This window comes from Hyperoodon ampullatus, assembly GCF_949752795.1.
Source record: "Hyperoodon ampullatus genome assembly, chromosome: 18".
Taxonomy (NCBI): Eukaryota; Metazoa; Chordata; class Mammalia; order Artiodactyla; family Ziphiidae; genus Hyperoodon; species Hyperoodon ampullatus.
In genome coordinates this window covers 28,314,151-28,335,770 of record NC_136931.1, presented here as the reverse complement: position 1 = coordinate 28,335,770, position 21,620 = coordinate 28,314,151, and the positions used below count along the sequence as shown (strand labels likewise).

General features: G+C 55.3%; 1 protein-coding gene across 1 annotated transcript in view; it reads left to right on the top strand.

Annotated features, from left to right (window-relative positions):
- Nucleotides 1-21,620, top strand: part of CPNE2 (copine 2) — a 52,805-nt gene extending 31,185 nt beyond the window's left edge. Inside the window, exons 9-16 of the mRNA XM_079723981.1 lie at nt 115-201; nt 1,548-1,607; nt 3,459-3,592; nt 5,718-5,772; nt 10,604-10,655; nt 12,097-12,230; nt 19,346-19,582; nt 20,937-21,620. Of these exons, the coding sequence (XP_079580107.1) occupies nt 115-201; nt 1,548-1,607; nt 3,459-3,592; nt 5,718-5,772; nt 10,604-10,655; nt 12,097-12,230; nt 19,346-19,582; nt 20,937-21,044 (867 nt within the window). The 3' untranslated portion in view covers nt 21,045-21,620. The remainder of the gene's footprint in view (nt 1-114; nt 202-1,547; nt 1,608-3,458; nt 3,593-5,717; nt 5,773-10,603; nt 10,656-12,096; nt 12,231-19,345; nt 19,583-20,936) is intronic.

Here is a 21,620-nt window from a genome sequence, read left to right as displayed (position 1 = left end):
GGAGGAGGCATGCTGCCCCTTGGTCAATGCTGTGGAGTAGATTCTGGGGCCCAGGGGAGGGTCAGTCCCCACAGAAGCACCAAGCTGAGCTCCTCTTTCTCCTATGTTGCCCAGCGGGAGTTTGAGTGTATCAACCCCAAGAAGCAGAAGAAGAAGAAGAACTATAAAAACTCGGGCGTCATTATCCTGCGTTCCTGCAAGGTGAGCCAGCGTGGGTGGGCATGGGGCACAGTCCCGGTTTGGGGCCACACAGAAGGTATATCACTGCAGAAGAGACAGAGCGTTGGGTTTGGAGCCAGCAAGGCCTGGGTTCAAATCCTGGTTCTGCCATGTCCTGGCTCTATGACCTGAGCTTAACCTCTCTGGGCCTCAGTCTCCTCATCTATAGAATGGGAAGGTTAACCAGGTAAAGCATGTAAAGTGTTAGTCTCATATCACATTCCTTTGTGGAAGTCAAGGAGGGCATGTGATGACCTTCCAGGGTGTCCTTGTTGGAGCGTAACTGTAGGGAGTTACTGCTTCCCAGGCTTGCCCGTTGCATGTTCAGCATCAGAGGGGCAGAGGATATCAGGCCAGGGTGCCCTGTCCTCTGGCAGTGACATTAGTGAGGGCTGAGGTTACAGGACCGTGGTGTAACTGGGGCCACTGAAGTCCACAAAGACAATGAAGTTTGCACCGGCAGTGGCCAGGCTGAGGTCAGGGGCCAGGCCCCCCTGGATATCTGGTGGCCACGTATCTGCTGGAATCGGGTAGGACGTTAAGGAAGGCAGCCCAGGCCAGAGCAGCAAGAACCCTGGATGCTGGGCCTGAAGGTTCCAAGTCCTGACACTCTCTCTACCAGCTGGCCGACCCCAGGCCTCAGTTTCCTTGTCTGGAGACTAGGATTTACGTGACCATTCAGTGAGGTCACAACGTAGCAGTGCCCTGTAGAAGTTAAGCTGGCAGGTTCAGCATCATGATTTCGGGTCCTTGTTTCTGAAACTTGGGTCATTCACATCCCTCTTCATGATTTTTTCCACCTGCCTTGTTATGTTTTGTATTCAGCCCCTCCTCCCCCCATTTTGGTGTCTTTTTTTACTTAAATACATTTATTTTGAAAGGAACCTTTCTAACGCCACCAAAATTGGAAGGCCAGTATTCTTTGCCAAAAGGAGGCAGAGACCATCCAAATGAACAATGTTTTAGCAGCTTTATTAATTATTAGTTTATAGCAGAAGGCCTTGAGCCAGAGGCCTGGCCTCTCTCTGTTCAAAGTCGAGGTTGGTAAGGGCTACACTGGGCCCTGGGACACTGCCTGGACTCATCGTGCGTGCATGCGTGCGTGCGTGTGTGTCCCACCTATTGGTAACTGTTGCTCTGAGTGCTTTTATAGAGGGATTTGGGTTTTGTTGTAATCAGATCAGGTCCATCTGCCTTTTTCCGCCTCCTTGACCCCTGTCAGGACACAGAGCAACAACTCCCCAAAGGTCACCTGTGGAGTGTGGCCAAGTGAAGGCGAGCCCTCAGGTACAGGGCAGGGGCCCACTCACCCCTCTGATTCCTTCCAGATACACCGGGACTACTCCTTCCTGGACTACATCCTGGGAGGCTGCCAGCTCATGTTCACTGTAAGGCTCTCCCCCATCCCACCCCACCCCACCCCAGTGAGGATCCTCCCTAAGGGCTTGGGCCATGATTGCAGCAGGAGGGACTTGGGATAAACTTCGGGAATGATCCCCCCCCAGGGCAAGGGGTGTGTCTGGCCCAGAGGAGAGGGTATAGGTGGATGGGCCTGAGTCAGGGCTTAGCTTCGGTTCAGGGCCTGGCTGCCCAGCCCTCAGAATGTCACTGGTTACACTTCCTCAGAAGGAAAAAAAGCCAAATTCCTCCCCACTTCCCTTCCTGCCTCATCTGCTGTGCCCTCATCCTTGCTCACTCAGCTCCATCCACACTGATCCTCCCCCAACACGCTAAGCTGTACTCTGTCTCGGGGCTTTGCATTTGCTGTTCCCACTGCCTGGAATGCTCTTCCCCAGAACCTTCTCTTGGCTGCTGCCCTGCCATCCTGCAGGCTGTGACACAGAGGTCACCTCCCCCAGATGCCTCCTGTTCCTCTTGTCACTTCTCCTGTTTTATTATCTTCAGGGCACTTGCCACTCTGAATTTTCTTAAGTATTTCTCACTTGTCCCTGTCCCACTAGCGACTAGTGACTGTGAGTGTCCTGAGTGCGGGGCCACTGTTTTGTTTTTTTTTCCCCTCCACCCTCGGTGTATCACTCAGTGCCTGGCACATAGCACCTGCTCAGTATATGCTCATTGGAAGAATGAATTGTCACTCTGCCGGTGGCCTGGAGTGTATGCCCCATAGACTTCTCCCGTTCCTCACCCGAAGGGAGGCCTCAAGCCCAGAGGAGAACTCCTGCCAGGGTCCCATACTCTGCTCACCTCCCACCTAGCCTCCCTGCTCTCTATCACTGCTTCTGATCCCATGGGGGCTGGAAGTCATCTGCAGGACTATAAGGCGCAGGGGATTGGCCTTGTTGACCTGTAACCCCACTGGTCACCACAGCCCCCCCTCCCCTGCAGAGTGGCCGGGCCCTATTATTCCTCCTGCGTGCATGTGTTCACTCAGCAAATGATACCAAGCACCTCCTGTGTGCCAGACTCCAGGCCGTGCCCTTGCAGGGGTCCCTGACTGATCCTAACTGAGTTTTCAGGTGGCCATCTCATGCCCTGGGTTCCTCTCCTAGTCCTCCCCAGCTGGGCAGTCTTGCCCGCCCCTCTGTGCTGGAATTCCCTCGGGGCTGAGACAGCAGGTGGAGCCCAGTACCCTACCCACCCGCCAGCTCCAGCTCCCTGTGGGGCACCCACCTGGTGCTCTGTGCCCAGCCCTGGGCCTGGTTCCAGGGCCATGTGTCTTACCTGCAGTGATCATCCAGTCTGACTGGGAAGGCAGGCACTGCCCTACCAGGCAGCCCCAGGTCCTGGTGCCCCTTGGTGGTCTGAGGGGTGATGAGGAGATGGCTTGGTGCAGGGGCGAGGTGTCTGGGAAGGCTTCAGTGGGGCAGTGGCACCTGAATTGGGCCTGCAAATTGGAGGAGAATTAGATAGGGAGACGAGGTGGCCTGGCTCTTCAGGTAGAGGGAAACTCATGAAAAAAGGCCTGGAAATGGGAGTAGATGAGTGTGTGGGTTGGGACAGTGACGGGGGAAAGGAATTTGGGGCTGTAAGTTGGCTTTGTATCACATCTGGGCAATAGACTTTATGTTTGGGCAATAGGGAGCCACAGATGGCATTAGAGCCAGAGGAGTAATACAGTCAGACAGTTTCCAGGTTTTGGACCATCTTTTGGAAGGGTGGGTCAGGGCTGGGAGATGAAGTGGGCTTCCTGTGTCCCATCAGCCTGTCTGTTCCCTGGAGGTGAGGTAGGGAGCTGGAGTCTCTGGCCACACTGGGTGGCCTTTTCCCCCACTCTGCAGGTTGGGATAGACTTCACAGCCTCCAATGGAAATCCCCTCGACCCTTCCTCTTTGCACTATATCAACCCCATGGGCACCAATGAATATTTGTCAGCCATCTGGGCTGTTGGGCAGATCATTCAGGACTATGACAGGTAAGCTTGGGGAGGGACTCTGACTAGTCAGCTTGGGCTCCATCCATCCTGGGAAGTTCAGCTTTTCAAAGCTAGAAGGGACCCAGAGATCATCAAACCTAGGAATGAGTAGCATAGGACATGCATGCAGTTACCATCCCTTCCTATACCTGTGGCAGACATTGCTAATCAACTGCTGATCTCTGACCTACTGAGCCCAGATCCATACTGAGATCCTTCTCCACACGGTACACCGAGTAAGAAAATGAGTCAGGATAGAAAATGAAATCTGTTTGCTATTGCTGCAACCTCCACTGTTAGAGCTGGGGGAAAATGGGCCTAGGATGTAGATAGAGAATTTATCCAGTCACCCAGATCAAGGAACTGGAACCCAGACATCTTGATTCCTGTACCTGCCACCTAATGGCCTAACAGTCTCACTTCTGTTGGGAACTTCAGAGGAGCAGCCAGCTCCTCTGACCATGCTTCCTGGAGATCTTTGGGTGGGGAGGGGACAGCGGAGAGTCAGGGAAAGCTGTGTAGAGGGTGTGGCCACCAACAGGATGGGCCAGATGCAAAGTCAAGAGGGCCTTGGAGGATCCAGAAGTCACTTGAGGGTTGTGATGTCATCCTCACAGATGGTGCTTGTTCGGACCTCCAGGTCAGAGTGTGGAATGACCAGGAGGACACATGGGGAGCAGGGGAGAAAGGAGCAGGTCCCACAGATTTGGTGGGAACAAGAGCAGGCTCAGGAATCCTGTGTGCACTTCGGCCTCCTGGAGAGAGGCAGCCTAAGGTGCAGCTTCTGACTCCCAGGGGGCTCAGGGCCTAAGGGGTGGCTGTGACCCCAGGCCACATTAAGAGAGGTGTGGCATGCAGAGCAGGGGAGGTGGAAGTCCCCACCTGCATGGTTGGGTGGAGGAGCCTGCTGTTGCTGCTCCAGAGACCCTTGTATCCAGCTACCCACTCAGCCCCTTTGCTGAGCCTTCTCATGGGCATTCAGGCGTTACTGGACACTTGCTCCACCCCTACCCCTCTTACCCTCTTCCCCATCTCAGGGAGAGGCACTACCACTCACTGAAACCCTTCACTTCCTTTCTTTCCCTCATCTCCCCCATCATTCCTTCAGGAAATCCTTTCAAAATATGCTTGAATCCAGCCTCTTCTCCCACCCCTACTGCTACCAGCCTGTTTGAGCCACCATCACCTCCTGACCAGAGCGATTCAGTAACCTTCTCACTGGTCTTCCTGCTTCTGCCCTAGTCCCTGACAGTTTGTCCTCCACACAGCAGCCAGAGGATTCTTCAGTAAATACATGTTGAATGAATGAACAAATGAGATACAGTCCCTGCCCTCAGGGAGACCCCATTTGAGGAGGAAGATAGGGAAGAAATCACTGGGGTTCCAAGAGACCGGTTTACATGTGAGACAGGAGCTGTGGGAGCACCAAAGAGAGAGGCATCCTGGGGTCTCAGGGAAACCCACAGAGAATGGGCCATTTGAATTGGGCCTTAGAGGATGAGTAGGAGTTTGCCACAGGGAACAGATTGGGAAAGGTAGTTCAAGAAGGGGTGCAATAGGATTGAAGTTGGAGCGTGAAGATGCCCTGTGTGTTTGGGGAACAGTGAGTAGCCAGTGGCCAGGGCTGGGGGACTGGGGAATGAGGGAGGGCAGGTAGAAAATGAGACTAGGCTCTTGGGCTAGATGATGAAGGGTCTTGAATGCCAAGCCAGTGTTCTCATTTTAGAATTTTTCCCAGCCATAAAAGGGACGTCAAGAAACAGCCAGTACATTTCACTTGCATCATGACTGTGGTTTAGTGATTGCCAAGGTCCCCGTTTGAGAAGGATCTAGAAGCTGTACTCAGGCCCATGGTTAGGAGTGCTGTGGTTGATTAGCAATGTCTGCCATAGGTGTAGATGGGGGTCAAGCCTCTTATTCACCAGATACCCAGAAGTGGGTTTGGGCTCAATAGATCATTCAAACAGAGCTTTTTCTAGAGGTGGTGAGCTTTTTCTTTTTGTCCGTGGAGGTATGCAAGGCAGAGTGGGCCCAGCCCTGGGTAGGGGGTTGGGAGGGTGAGCGTGGGTAGATGAGGCCCCTGTCTGGTTGTCTCACAGTATTTTTTTCTCCTTTCTCTGATTAGTGATAAGATGTTTCCAGCTCTGGGCTTTGGGGCGCAGTTACCCCCAGACTGGAAGGTAAGTGAAGCCAGACTGTTTTCCTTTTGGCTGAGATGGGATTTGCATGTATGGCCTCTCTGGGATCTGCTTTGGAAAGGTTGGGCTATGGCCCAGCTGCCCTGCCTTCTCTGCGTTTACCCCAAACCTACACACATTTCTCAGCTTGAACCTCATGCAGGCAGTGGGGCTAGAACAAGGAATAAGTTATGATATCTGTCCCCTGGTACCCCAGTCAGGTAGGGAAGATGCTAGATTTAGGAAATAAAAATATAGGATACCCAGTTAAGTTTGAATTTCATATAAACAAGTTGTTTAAGTATGTCCTAAATATTGCCTGGGACATACTTATACTAAAAAATTATCCATTGTTTATCTGAAATTCAAATTTAACTGGGCATCCTCTATTCTGTCTGGCAGCCCTAAAGACAGGCAGTGTCATCAGTGCTGAACGGGGCAGCAGTCCCTAGAGGAGGGCCCCAACCTGGCCTGGGGGTATCAGGAAGGCTTCCTGGAGGAGGTCAGGTCTAAGCCAAGAGGGGAAAGGAGAGTAGGAGTTTGCAGAGTGACTTGAGGTGGTGACGTGGCAGGTAGAGTGTTCAGGGCAGAGAGAATAGCCTGTGCAAAGTCTGGGAGGCAGAGGGAGCAGGGTGGTTGGAGGAACTGAAAGAAGGTGGGCGTGATGAACTCTCCATGAAAGATGGGCAGGGTGGGGAGAGATGTGGCTGGAGAGGTGGGGAGCCAGCCGTGCAGCAAGCAATGGGTGGGTCTACCTGGGGTGTTATTGGCATTTTTGAAGGCTCACTCTGGCTGCTGAGTGGGGACTGGCTGGGGTGATGGTTGGCAAGATGGAGGGATGGAGAGAAGGGGCAATGTCCATTACAGGTGAAAAAACAGAGGCTCAATGACTTGTCCAAGGTTACGTTCAAAACAGGGAGCCTGAATTCCAACTGGGCAGGTGGACTCTCATGTCTGTTCTCAGAATGTGCTAACCTTCTGATGAGAAGCCTGCGGCTGTGGGCATAGAGGACTCCTAAATCTACATGTATGTCTCAGCCAGTGGCCCCTCGTCTGCCCTGCTGTACCACATGCTGTTTCCAGAGTGAGCGTTCCCCTCACATCCTCTCCGGGGAGGGCAGTTTTCACCTAGAATTTCAGGGAGTGGCTCTGTGGCCTGCTGGCTATTGTATGGTAGGGGGCAGGACCCTGTGGGACCACAGCTGGGCCTCTGGGCAGACACGGTCATGCCACTGGGGGCAGGGCGGGCTGGTGCAGCCAGGCCCAGCACTATCTTGTTGCTAGGACACCAGCGAGCTTTCAAAGAACTCTGGCTGAATGAGATGTTTTCTTGTGCAAAAGCCTCCTTGGAAATGTCACAGGGCAATTCTGGGGAGGCTGGGGCTTGGCCAGGCTGGAGTGCCCGGTGGTGCCAGAAGGGGTGCTGGAACGAGGCTTGGAAAGGGCAGATGCTCTATCCCACCTCCCCTTGCTGCTGGAGCTGGCCAGACCTGGCCCCTCCCAGCCCCTTACCTTCCCTCTCATTCTAACTCACCTTACTGTGCCACATGAACCTTCTTCTGTTCGTTCCTACCTCAGGGTCTTTGCATGTGGTCTTCCCCTGGCCTTTTACCCCCTTTTACTGACTTCCCATTGCTGCTGCTTAGCCGAGAGATCATTTCCTCTAGAAGGACTGCCTTGAGCGTGCACACGTGGGGCCCCTCCTCCCTGCCCCGGAACTTTGTGGTCACTCTGTATGTGTTGATTTGCTCATTGTCTCAGGGAGGGCACTTGGTCTCCTCCTTGCTGTGTCTGGCTCCAGGCATGCAGCACGTGATTGTTGACAGTAAATTTGGGGCCCAGTGGCCTGAGCAGACAGAGGTGTTGGTTCTCTGAGTGTGGGAAGTTAGAGGGAGCGTGCCACTCAGCTGCCTGCCCTCAGGACCTCAGTCCCTCCCTGGGCCTGGTCCAGGTGAGCCCCAAGAGGACCCCTGACCTGGGTAGTGGCTGAGGGACTCAGGAAACATTGGCCTTTCAAAATTAGCCAGAGTTAGTCAGATGAAGAGAGGGATCAGGCTGAAGGACAGGCCTGACCAAGGTCTGGGGTGGAGAGGAGCACAGTTTATAACTCTCCCCACTTTATAGATGGGAAAACTGAGGCTCAGAGATGATGGTCACTCTGAGATCCCTTCGACTCCCTCCATGCCACCATCCACTGCCCTGCCAAAACCAGAGGGAACAGCCTCTTAAGTAACTCAAGACCATGGGCTGGGCCTGGCCAGGTGGGGTGAACGGGACCATTGATCGTCAGAAGGCAGCAGGGAGTCCCAGGGCAAAGACCTGTGGCTGGCCAGTCCCCAGGGGCCCCTAATCGGCTTGGGGTGGCCTCCAGGAAGCTTGTCGTGTTTGCTGGCATTTCTCAGGCAAACTAGGGCAGCAAGTGTGGGAGGGGGCTGGGCTGCTACAGACAACGTGAACTCTTGTCCCCCAGATCTGGTCCCGGCTCTGCTGTGGCTCACTCGTGTGACCTGGGCATTCCTTGGCCCCCTCTGAACCTCAGTTTTTCCACCTGTGAAATGGAGCTGCTGGGTGGAGTAGATGACTTGGGAGGCCTCCAGGGTAGATGGGTAACCTGCTACAGCCCCACCCACTCGACCACCAGGCCCCACTCGCCCCTTAATAGAGGAAAAAAATGGAGAAGGAAGAATTTGGGTGGCCGAGAAAACAGAATATTAATCCATCCCTATCAGGAGGTGGCTTTTCCCCCTTGGTCTGTAAAATCTCCTAAAATCTGATTTTGCAGGAAGTCGTTGGCCCAAGGGAGGCCTGTTTCCCTGGCAACCGTTTTCCTCTCTCAGCCCCCTCTGTACAGGCCCCCCCTCTTAGTCACTATAGAGGCTCATGAAGTTTCCATGGCAACAAGGACCTCCAGCCCCCACACCTGGAGCCCGGGCCGGGGACAGGGTGAAGAGGGCCCCTGGGCAGGAACAGGGCCCAAGCGGGGCATCAGGGGAATTGCTCCATGTCAAGCACTCAGGGCTGAGGGAGCAAAGAACAGAAAAGTCCATTCCCCTGAACAGGTAGGGATCTTCTCCTCAGGCTGCCAGGCACAGGGCAGTGCTGGGGTGAATTCCTCTGCTGAGTCCTTCCCATCTTGGCCAAGGAGGGCTCCCCAAGGTCAGCGGCCCAACCCCTTTACCAGGCTTGAGGGGCCTGGGCCTCAGGTCTGTTCTTCTGTGTGGCCTCGGCACCTGGCTTCCCCTCTCTGGGCCTCAGTCCGTTTACTTGTAAAATGCGGATGTCAGGCTTGGTAGGGCCTCCCAGCACCCCCCTGCAGTGTCTCAGAGCTAAAGCGTCTGCCTGGGATCGTCTGTGCCTGGACTGGAGTGCTCCTCCAGCCTCTGAGGGTGGGGGTCCCTTCCCCCTGGGCATCTCTTCACCCTCCCATTTAAACTCCTCAGGAGAGGAACACCTTCTCGGGTTAGTGGGTTTATGGATTGTGAGCTCAGGAGGCAGCCTAATTTCAGTTCTAGTCCCAACTCTCCCCTTCAGTAAATATGGGAACATTCTGGTCCATCCTCTGTCTCAGTTTTACATCAGAAAAAGGGAGTAATACCAGGCCTTCCTCTGTTGGATTGTTGCAAGGAAGGAGTGAGGGGATGCTAGCAAAGCCCTGAACGTGGACTGTGGCACACGGTTCACAGGGAAGGGGCCGAGGGGGGGTTTTGACGGAGGCAGCAGGGGTGGGAGGGAGGGTCGTCTTCCCATCTGAGGTCTGGCTTCTCCTGAGGCCCTGGGTTCTGCAGCCACCGAAGTCTGACCCACAGTCCTGAATGGGGTCTAGTTATCAGTCCCTCTGTGGGCTAGCAGCATCCGGGAGTGTACAGGGTCAGCCTCTGATGATGCCCCCGGGCTAGGGGCTGGGTCTGCAGGAACTGGGATATGGCTCTCTATTCCCTGCCCTTCTGGCCCCATTATGCTTCCTGATCCCCCAGTCCAGCTTTAAGTGGGTTGTCAGCTAAGCCCCAGTTTGGCTCGCTGGCATAAGGTGGGCTCCCTTCCAAGCACTCGTGCTTATTAGTAGGATGGGGGAAAGCACTCAAGGCCCGAAGAAGTGGAACTCTCGTTATAGCCCCACCACAGTGAAAGCAGGTGACATTCCAACTGCTCCTTGAACCCGCCACCCTCAGATGCATCTCCACCCTACTCAGGGACTCTTACCACTCACCCCCGCCCCCACCCCCGGCTGCTTTGGGTCTTCATTGCTGCCTGCGGGCTTTCTCTAGTTGCGGTGAGCGGGGGACTACTCTTTATTGCAGTGCGCATGCTTCTCATTGCAGTGGCTTCTCTTGTTGAGCTCTAGGCGCGCGGGCTTCAGTAGTTGTGGCACGTGGGCTCAGTAGTTGTGACTCTCGGGCTCTAGAGCGCAGGCTCAGTAGTTGTGGCTCAGGGGCTTAGTTGCTCCGCAGCATGTGGGATCTTCCCGGACCAGGGCTTGAACCCGAGTCCCCTGCGTTGGCAGGTGGATTCTTAACCACCGTGCCACCAGGGAAGTCCCTAGGGACTCTTATAGTGGGGGCGAGGAGGCATAGACAGCCCTGACCCCTCGGAAGAGATTGGGGTGGTGTGGAAGGTTCTGTTTCTTCTGTTACAAAGTGAGGGTGGTTGGGCCTCTCTGTGGGTCAGACCTAGCAGTGGAGGTGAAAGCAGATGCAGGGGTATCAGTAGCCTTGACCTGGGGTCAGGGTGGCAAAGAGCCAGGTTCCCTCAGAGGGAGCCTTGCCTGGCAGCAGGTGGGCCTGGGCCCAGGTTTAGGCCAGGAGGCTTTCAGCTCAGCATTTCCTCTGCATTTCAGGTCTCCCATGAGTTTGCCATCAACTTTAACCCCACCAACCCCTTCTGCTCAGGTGAGTGTCAAGCCCACCTGCATCTCCCCTGGGTTTACGCCAGGCCTGGCCATCTCCCTGGGCAGACGCGGGGGAGGAGTACGGGTTTCTGTTCTTTTCTCTCCCCTCCCCTCGTACTTGCTCAGTGTGGCAGATGGGGAGAAGCTGGAATTTGGAGTCAGGTGGCCCTGGATTCAAGGCCAGCTGCTGCCCTTTTCTGGCTGTGTGACCTTGGAGAGATCACTGCACCCCATTGGGCCTCTGCCTCCTCACCTGCCTCAAGGAGGTGTGATAGCAGGGTAGCTCACCTCACTGGGTGGTCAGGTGAGAATTAAGGGAAGTGTTGACAGAAAGCCCTGTGTAGGCCAGGAGGAGGTGAGAGCAGCAAATTACACACCTGCCTCTCACCTCCCTTCTGCCCTCACTGGGAGGGCCCGTTCTTGTCCTGCCCCACCCTGTTCTCCCCACCTTCCACAGGGAGCCTTGGCACCTAAGGATTGAGCATGGCCTGGGCGGGGGTGCTGGGCAAGAGGGAGGGGCAGGCAGCAGAAGTGGTGCCTGTGCTCTCCCTGCCCCAGGCCTAAGAGGATTTCTGAGCCTCCCAGAGTCAGTTAAGAAACAGTGAAAGAGAAGGGGCTCCCAGGTGGGTATGGAAGAGGGTAGTTCCTGACACCATGAGAGCTTTCAGCCTAGGACTTGCCTTGGGTGTAGCATCTACCTTCCCTGGGAATCCCTGAAGCTGGGTCAGGTTTGTACTTGGAAGGGAAATGCATCAAGTCACCACGATGGGGATGATGCTGTGACTCAGAAGCCATGGGCCTCTGTTGGCTGAAATCGTGGCCCTGTCCTCCTAGTGGGGCCTGTCTGGTTTGGAGCAGGTCTGCCGAGATGTTTTATCCAAGTTCAGACTGGTCAACCTCATCTCTGGCCAGAGGCCTTCTGGACAGGACAGCAGAGCAGGGGGGTATTCTTAGCCTTGTAACGGTGGCTATTTACAGAGCACCTACTGTCTGCAGAGCCGTGCAAGCATCTCAGTTCCCCCAGCAACCTTGAGAAGCCATAGCGTGTCCAGAATGGACCTCCAGGTGGCTCCCTGTGACCCCAAAGTGTCACCGCAGGTTCTGCCCGCCCCTTCTCTGGGAGGAGCCTGCTGGACACCCTCCTGCCAGCTTCCCAAGGGTGTAGATTACTAGTCTCCTTGACAGACAAGGAAACAGGCTTAAATAACTTTCCCCAGGTCCCACAGCTAAGAAGTGGTAAAGGCAGGAATTAGAACTCGGGTCAGACTCCACGTTCAGGGCTCTTTACTTTACACCACTCTGGCCCTGCCCTCTGGAGCTTCCAGTACCACAGGGCCCAAACTGGCCACGGCAGGGGCATTTGGGGTGGGCAGCAATTGGGATGAGAGTGGGTGCAGGGTCAGGGAGGACCTGGCTGATCCAGAGTCTTCTCCCCGAGGCAGGCGTGGATGGCATCGCCCAGGCATATTCGGCTTGCCTGCCCCACATCCGCTTCTACGGTCCCACCAATTTCTCTCCTATCGTCAACCACGTGGCCCGGTTTGCGGCCCAAGCCACGCAGCAGCAGACAGCCACGGTGAGTAGGTGATCACTGGCATGGATGTGCACGATAGGGCTGGCACAGGCTGGGCCTTCCCTGCCAGATGGAGATCTGTCCTTCCTACCCTACCCACCCATGGGGCTGGCTGGCGAGCTGGATGTTGTTCTGCCTCCCCTTGTTATAAAATCCTAGGTGAGCCCCGGCCTCTCCACCTTAGTTTACCAGCAGGGATGGGAAGGGGGTTGGAAGTAGCTCAACTTGACTGGTTCTGGATTCCTGAAGCACAGACTCCAGGACAGACAGCAATTCCGTTCGTTCAGCGCTTAGTAGGAAATAGGGGCTGTGATTAATGGGAAGTCCCTCCAGGCAGAGGGAAACCCGGAGACTGTAGTCCCTGCAGCCCTCAGGCTGACCCTCTGGGCCACCTAGTTCCCATTAGAGCAGCTGCCACCTCATGCTGAAGGGTTTGGAACCGTCTGGCCTGGGTCTGGCACTCAGTGACGAGGCTCAAGCTTGAGGCTGCCAGGGCTGCTGTGTGGCATCTGGAATACATGGCAAACGGCCATCCTGGGCAGCTTCATCCCACGTCCTCTCCCTGCACCCAGCTCCAGGCGCAGTGCTGGAGTCACCAAGGGTCACCTTACCCACCTTGCCCGCCATCCACCAGCCCCTGCCCCAGGGCTACTGCCGCGAGGAGCTGAGCCAAGTCTGGGAACCCGGCACCTGACCCTAGGGTGGTGGAGCCCAGGCTGGGACGTGAGTCCGACTCCCACCTGACCAGGCCCCCGAGCCACCGCCACAGCCTCTGCCCCTGTCTGGGCTTCCTCCTCCCCTGGAAGGAAAGGGATGCTGCACAAGTGCTGAAGTCCTTTCCTGACTGTCCTTTTCACTCTGCCTCCAAAATACTATCCTCAACTCGCCTGCTTCCCCATTGCCATGGCCACTGTCATCTCACTGGACACTACGGCCGCCCCTCACCCCTCCTGTCCATGCTCCTGCTAGAGGGTCCTTTAACTGCGCACATCAGATGCTACCCCCTCCTGGCCTCTCCTCCCCGCAACCCCACACCCCTTCCTTTACTTGTAACCATTCCACCACTGACCTTGTTCCTATCCCTCAAAGACACCAAGCTTGTCTCCCAACAGATCCTTTGTCCTGCCATCTCTTCTGCTTGGAGGTTCTTCTCCCCTCTCCCTGGCTTGCTCTGTCCCATCCCTCAGTGTCCTTCAAACGCCACCTCCCTGCAGCCTTCCTTGCCTACCCACCTGAAACGTATCCCCTGCCTTCTCTGTTTATTCCTGTCTGGACTCTGATGACGGTGGCAACATCTCCTTCACATACTCTGCGTTTCTGTCTACTGGGTGTCTCCCTGGTTGGCCTCTCAGCCCCACAGGGCCAGGCTGTGTCTGTGTGTTGTCCGTCATCTACTTGGTGGCCTATGCTGTGGCTCGTGTTCTGGGAACGGATGGATTTAAGTTGGCCCCTGTCGTGTGCTGTGCACTGTGCGAGGAGCTGGGAGGAGGTGACTCAGCCAGGGCCTCTCTCAGAAGGAAAGGAACCTGGTCCCATTGGGACTGCCCAGAGGAGGGAGGCACCTGCTCAGTCACTGAGGAGGTAGAGGTTGCCTTCCCGAAGATGGAGACAAAGATAAAGGAAGGGGAGGTTATGAGAAAGAGGACACCAGGGCCAGTGTGGGGAGGGCAGGACAGTAGTATGTGGTCTGACTGTCTGGGAGGCAGCAGAGGGTCGGTGGGAAAGGGGGTCCTGGGGTCAGCCTGCCAGGGTTTGAATCCAGCCCCTGCCCATCCCTCACTGGGTGACCTGGGTAAAACTTACCCTCTCTGAGCCTCGTTTGTACCATAGGAATACTAATAGGACCTACCTTAAGGAGGTGGTGTTAGGATTAAATGTGATAACACAACAGCTGGCACCCAAAGAGACCTGAGGATGAGGAAGGACAGGTGGCAGAGAGTTCTGGGAAGAGCACCCCAGGCAGGGAGAATGGCAGATGCCAGGGATGGACCGGAGGGAGGTCAGTGCACGATGTTGGATTGAAGGAAGATGGTCCTGGTCGTTTCTGCTTCAGGGAGCGTGACTTGCTCTAGTCCTGGCCTTGGTGATGGCAGCTGAGGGCCTGAGACAAGTCCCTTCCTGCTCTGAGCCTATTTCCTTTATGAAATGGGACAAGTAAGCCCATCTGAATGGGACAATAACTGGGGAGGACCTGGGAGTGGCTTTTTTAAATTCCTGGGGTGCTGGGCTAGAATTGGATGGAGAGGGCAGAGTGAGGGGCTGCCCCTCAGCTTGCACACCGTTTGGATACCTGCTGCCAGCCAGGCCATTGTCCCACCCAGACTTTTATCTGCCTGAACCAGCTTTCAGAAGGATGGAAGAAAGGCCTGCATTCTTGTTTAAGGGGAAAAAAAGGGGCGGAGCAGGAATGAAGCCCAGTGTTCCTCTCGGGCTCTTTCACCTGCCAGGCAGGGGCAGGACTGGGCAGGAGATGAGGTCCTGGGGAGAAGGGGCCTGTGTCTGCTGGATCCTAGGTCTGGAGGGGCTTGGGCCCTGGGGACCACCAGGAAGGTGTCTTTGCATTCTGGGGAACAACTGCTGAGGGCCCTCCAGAGGGAAGAACTGGGCCCTTTCTGTGAACAAGTCCTAATCCTCACAGTACCCCAGCCGCTTTCGTCGTGACTAGGTCCTCCCAACCTGAGGAGGCAGCCTTCCCTGGCTCCCTCACCCTGGGGAAGCGCTGTCACCCACCCCAGCTGTGTGACTAGGCCAGCATCTCTGGGCTGCAGGAGGCGAGCCAGGGCTCTCTACTGGCCTCTCCTACTCTGATGTCCAAGAAGATACAGATAATTCTCTAGCTCCTGCCTTTACTCCGTCCATCCATGCACAGAAGGTGGGGATGCCTCAAGGTTTGGAGGCCCATCGACCTGGTTCAAACCCCAGCTCCCACACTTCCTGTGTGACCCAGAGCAGGTTGCTTATTAAGCTCTCTGAACTTCAGTTTTCTCACCTGTATAATGAGGACGATGGAACAGTACCTGCCTAATAGAAGCATTGCAGGGATTCAACGAGCTCAGCATCCAAATTGCTCAGCACAGCGCCTGGCACACAATAGCACCTAATAAACGTGAGGGGATGAGTCTTAGGACACCTCTTGGGCCGGCATTTGGTGATGCTGAGCCCATGTAGGCCTAAGGCAAAAGGAAATAATTTGTGCATTACCTGATGCTTCCATACAGCTGCTTTTTGGGAAACACTTGTGTGGCTTCATCCTCCCTGTCCCCCACACACAAACATGCATGCACACCCACGCACAGGAAATCAAGAGCAGATGGTGGAAGCATCTCTCTAGGCAGGCCTGTGTTCTCCCATTCATTCACGCAGCTCATCTCTACCGCGTATGTTTCTCTGCAGCACTGGGGAGACCATGATGCGCAAGCCACGGCCTCTGCCCTTCCAGGGCCTGTGGTCTTGTGGGGAGCCAGGCCAGGAACAGCAGCTGTCATGCCAGCCAATTAAAACTGTGATGACGGAATTATAGGATTATGAAGGTGGCATCTAACCCAGACAGAGGGCTCAGGGCAGGCTCCCTGGAAGACTGATGTCCAAGCTGAGACTTGGAGGATGCTTAAGAGTTAGTCTCATAAAGGGTGTGTATGTGTGTGCATGTGTGGAGTGTCCCAGGCAGAGGGAACAGCATAGGCGAAAGCTTGGAGGCATGGTGTATGGCGTAACTAAGGGAAGGAGTGTGATGTAAGCGGGGTGGGTGGGGGTGGATGAGGTTGAGAAGGTAGGCCAGCTCCCACAGATGCCTTTGAAGCCAGTAAGGAATCTGGATTTTCTCTTAAGGGCAGTGGGGAGTCACTGAAAGGTATTAAGAGGTTTGGGTGGTACCAGGGGACTCCTACTGTGGGGCCTCATCCTTCCCTCTGCTCTGACCCATGTGACTTGGGCCTTCCCATCCATGGCCCATTGCTGGTTGGCTACCTAGGCAACTGGTGCCATAGTGGAGGGGGAACTGGGAAGCAGCCAGCACTCTGGAAATTTCCCTCCACTCCCCAAGGTCCTCAGCAGCCAACTTCTCAGAAATAAGCTAGGGGTGAGTGCAGCTTCCCTGGACTCCGCCTGCAACTGTTACGGTCAAATCAGTTTCTTATAAATCAAATCACATGTTAAATGCATTAGGGGAAGTGGCTATTTACAGCCCTAGAAGCCTGAAGAAGCTCTTGGGTAAATGCTAGAGATACTCTGTCCTTGAAATGTGTTGGAAATTTGGGGTTTGGGTTCGACCTGGCAGCAACTGGCTGTGTTTATGGAGCCTGCACAGGGTGCCAGGCCCATGAGATGCAGAGGTGTGAGGGGAGGGGCTGCCCTGAGGGGCTCTTAGGGCAGTGGGGGGAGAGGAGCATCCAGAGAAGCCCGCCCCAAGGGGTAATCACTGGCAGCGAAAGCAGAGCTCAGGGCTTGGGGGAGCCTTCACATCCACTCGGGATGGAGGAGTAGACGCTCAGAGAGGTCTTGGAGCTGTGGCTGGGGAGGGTACGCCAGGCAGAAGGAAGAAAACCAGGAAAGGCATGGAGGTGGGAAAGCTTGGGGTAGGGTAGACCAGTTCTATCCATGGGGACAGCAGAGGCCCTGCCCGCCTCCTCCTGCCCGATTCCACCCTTCTTTCTCCCCTTCCACAGCCCCCCCTCCCGCCGCCACCTCCCCTCTGATCTGTCTTGGGGATGGGATCGTGGACCCCTGGGGTTGCAGTAGACCTCAGAGGCTCCTGGACAACCTCATTTTTGCCTGGGATGGGCATGAAGCCTAGGACTTGTCAGCAGAACTTCGCTTCTCCCTGCCAGGCCCCACTACTGGAGAGACAGCTACTACTGGCCACCGCTGCCATTGTGGAAAGAGCCCTAACTTTGGAGTTAAGGCTTGGGCTTGAATCTCAGCTGTGCCATTCCTGGCTGTGAGTCCTTGAGCAAGTCACTGAACCTCTCTCAGCCTGTCTCCCCAACCTCCAAAAGGAGAATCCCAGCGTGGGGATGACACGGAGCACGTGTGGTCACCATCACCGTGACTCACCTTTTCAATTGGTGCCTACTGTTCTGCAGGAACCCAGGCCATGGGGAAGAAGGCTCCAAGGCTGTGAGGGAGGCCTCGGCCTGCGTGCTCCAAGTCTCCTAATGCAGACACGTGGCTGGTGGGAAGGGAGAGCCAAGAGGGCCATGTGGGGAGGAGGGTGGGAGACAGCCATCTGAGCTGGAGGGGGCTTGGAGACCAGTCCCACCCCGAGTGGTGAGGCCTGTCACCCAAAGCCAAGTATTCTTTTCTGTCCTCATTGCTAGGCCTTTCAATCCTTCCCTCCTGCCAGCCTAGGTGCCCCAGAAATACTGCCATGGACTATTTTGGTGGAATGGAAGTCGGGTTAGAGGGCCACTTAGGGAAGGGGTGCTGGCTAGGATGATGGTGGGCTATGAGGGGACAAGGGTCTGGATGAGCTTATGAGGTGCCCCTCAACCCCAGGAATGGGGACTGGCAGCAGCAGCCCTCCACTACAGGAATTCGGGCTGCCATCTCCACAGCAACAGGTATCCATCCCCAGCCAAGCTTTCGGTCTCTTAAAGGCACAGTTCAGGAGTTGGACTACTGCTGTCGAGGGTTGGGGGTTAGGATGGTGGCATTCGTACCTCCACACGGTTCATTCCTTTCAGGTTGTGCTTGGGGGACAGGCAGGAGAGCAAGGCATCCTAGATGGTCTCTGTATGTTTCCCAGGGAGGAAACGGCTTCGCTGGGTGAGAAGGTGGCCAAATGCTGACTTGGGGGCTGGCTTGGTTCTGCCCTTTATAGCTCCATGACCTTGACTAGTCTGGGTCCCCATTTCCTCTCCTGAAAATCAGAAGGGTCAGAAGAGAAGGCAGAAGCCCCAAACAGAGAACATTAGGGCAACAAGGGCTTTTCTGTTCATCTTATGTATGGGGAAAACTGAGTTCCCCAAAAGGGGCCAGAGGGTGCTAAGCACAGAGCCAAGTTGAAAATGAGGTCTTAGGCAGCTAGGAATGCTGGGGCTTCTGCCCACAGATCATCCAGTGAGATTTCCTGAACTTCATTCACTCACTCCCCACCTCCACAGTCTATGCTATGGCCACCAGTCACCTACACTAATTATTCAGTATTTTTTTCATGTAAATAATTTTATAAAGAAACTATAACCCACTGTAAGGTAAAAGTTACTTACCACTTGCCATAGAGAGTAATAAAAATAAATACACCAGGCTGCACAGTGGTATCAAAGTCTACCTAGAGACTGCTGTCCCTGGAGCTCTGAGCTTCCGACCTTTTCTCTCTTTTTTAATAAGGAAGGTTAGCAAGTGGGACACACGAGCACCAAACTGAGAGTTCCTCCTGGGTGCAGTTGGTAGAACTCAAAGACCACTGCAAAACCAATACCCTTCCCACTGTGACTGATGCTGTGGCTGGGGTGTGCCCCCAGGTCTGCTTGTTGCCAGCAGAGTCCCACAATCCCAGAAGCACTGACCTAGATGATCTGCTTAGCTCCTGCAAGGGGTCTCTGAGGCCGGCTGTGCTAATGGGGAACGAGCAGCGTCACAGGTGTTCACGTGAAGGTGGAGCAGAGAAGGGGAGGCTGCTCCCAGAGTCCACAAGCCAGAATGCGTATTCCTCAACAGTCGTGGGCCTCACTCCGCCACAGATGCAGCTGTCGATTACCGAGCTGCTGCCACATGGCCGGCGTGGTCTCTTTGAGAGGTGCAGGAATTCCCACTTTGCAGACAAAGAAACTGAGGCACGGCGAATTGAGTCAGTTGCCCAGAGTCCCACAGTGTAGCCACTGTCAGAGCCAGGCCTGGAGTCTGGGGCTCTCAAACCCCCAAGCTGGGGAGTCTGACATTGCACAGGGCAGGAGGAAGAAAGCAGTTTGTGCTTCCAGCTGTGACGGAGGAGAGGCCTACAGGGCCCAAGCACCGAGAGGTGGCTGCCTAGGGAGGTGGCTGGGGTTCGGCAACAGCTCAGGGAGACGAGCCACCTTCCTCCCAGGGGTCAGAGGGTTTGGGGAGATTGGGAAAGGACGGAGGGGAAGGGTGGCCAGGGGCCGAGGGCTGTGCTGAGTGCCTGTTGACCCCCTCCGCAGCAATACTTCATCCTCCTTATCATCACGGACGGTGTCATCAGCGACATGGAGGAGACGCGGCACGCCGTGGTGCAGGCCTCCAAGCTGCCCATGTCCATCATCATCGTGGGCGTGGGTAACGCCGACTTCGCTGCCATGGAGTTCCTGGACGGGGACAACCGCACGCTGCGCTCCCACACAGGGGAGGAGGCAGCCCGTGATATCGTGCAGTTCGTGCCCTTTCGAGAATTCCGCAACGTGAGTGTGGGCCCGGGCTGGGGAGGAGGCAGTTACAGGACCCCAGCAACCACAGTTAATCATCCAGGATGAAGGCGCTGGGATTGTCTGCCCAATCCTAGGCTCCTCTACCCTCAGCTCCGTTGACTACGTACCTCCTGAGAGCCTATTACCCGCCTGGTGCCATGCGAGGCCCTGCCCCCAGGTGAGGCCATATGACAGTTGCATGAGCACTTGCTTCAGCAAGCTGACGGAACTCAAGGGAGTAGTGCCCAGTCCAGACTGGTGCTCCAGGACAGGGGTTCCCGGAGGACCTGCCCTCTAAGCCTGAATCAGAAGTCGGCGTCATCCATGCAGGGGAAAGCATTCCAGGAGAAAGATGAGAGCAAGGCCCAGAGGCGTGAGGGGCTTTCCTGGAAATCAAACCTCACCCACCGCCTCGCTTCAGGTGGAAAACAGGGCCCATCTTAGGATGGCCTCCTCTCGCTAAGGGCCGCTCTAGGAGGAACCGGTGGCCTCCCTTGCTCCTGGAGGTGGCTCTGGTCCTATCTGCAGGTGACCCAGGTCTGCTTACAAGGAGGCTGGCATTAGCTTCCTGGTTGCTGTCCTTGCAGCTGGGCCCGCAGGCAGCCCCAGAGGGAGCAGTCTGTCAGATGCCAGCCCGGGGCCTAGCTTTCATTTGACCAGAGGCACACTGTATAGCCTTGGGCAAGTCCCTGACCTTTCCTCCTGGCCTCAGCTGCCTCAGCTGTAAGCCTCAGGGTGCTGTGGCTCAGGTCCTGGGAGCCAGTCCCAGCAAGAATTGGCCACTCGGATTTGTAACCACTGGTGCTCACATCTCTGCCCAGTACCCTCTGGGTTTGCCTGAGCTGGTTCAGTTCCTTCCTCTGGAGCGTGAGCTTCCTGAGGACAAATGCTGGGTGTTGGCCACCCAGGCACTGCATGGACACTGAACGAGCTCCTGGTGTGCCCAGCCTGTGACTGGGTGCCGAGCAGTGAATCAAGACAGTCACAACCCCTTAATACCAGCCAAGAAGGTGCTCAGGAAATGTCTGCCAGATGAGTACGCCATGCAGCTCACCTCCACCATCTCTTTCCCCCCAAAAGCCTCCCATAGACAGATTCATCCTGAAACGTTACTCCTAGGCACCTCGAGTGCTCAGGTAAGAGTAACACTTAATGTGAAGGAAAGCACTGCTAAGGGTGGGATTTCAGGCCTGGGCTGGGCTGAGGAACGCTAGTTTTAGACAGCTCTGGCCCTCTGCTCTGGTTTTGTCCTCCAGGGACACCTTCTGTACCAGCTCCCTGGGCATGGTGCCCCTCACCACTTCATCCAGTGATCCTTTCTCTCTCCTCTCTCCACCCCATCCTGCAGGCGGCAAAAGAGACCTTGGCGAAAGCTGTGCTGGCAGAGCTGCCCCAACAAGTTGTTCAGTATTTCAAGCATAAAAACCTGCCCCCCACCAACTCGGAGCCCGCCTGAGTGCCAGCCCTCACCCAGCAGCAGCATGCCAGCTGGGCCTCCCGCCCTCCCCAGGAACATGCACGCTCACCCTGCTTCCTTGTGGGTGGCCTTTTTTTTTTTTTTTCTTTTAAACTGATCCACATTTTTATTTTCTACAACCGGACCTCCACACCCCCAACTTCCTCCAGCCCAGCTGGGCTTCCTTTATTGGAGTCGACTGATGATACTTCCAGGCCAAACTGGCTTCCTCTCCTCCTCTTCCCCACCCTTGCCACTCTTAAGTATTGAATGTACTTTGTATAATTTTAGTGGAATTGTTATTAAAGAGAATAAAATTTTTACAATCATAACTGGCTTTTTCCAAGTAACTAGCTGCAGACTCAAAGGAATGTGTCCCCGGTGCATACTGTGTGGTAGCCTGCACCTAATTCCTGTTCTGTTTTTTAATACTGTGACCGTGTTCTACTTGTTATACTCAGGGTAATAAAGGAGTTTCAGATGTCCCTGTGTCAGCTCCTTCCTCAGCTGGGACCTGATGGGCTCACTCATCTGGGAAAGGAAACATGAAAACCCCTTCCCCCCAGCAAGCCTGTG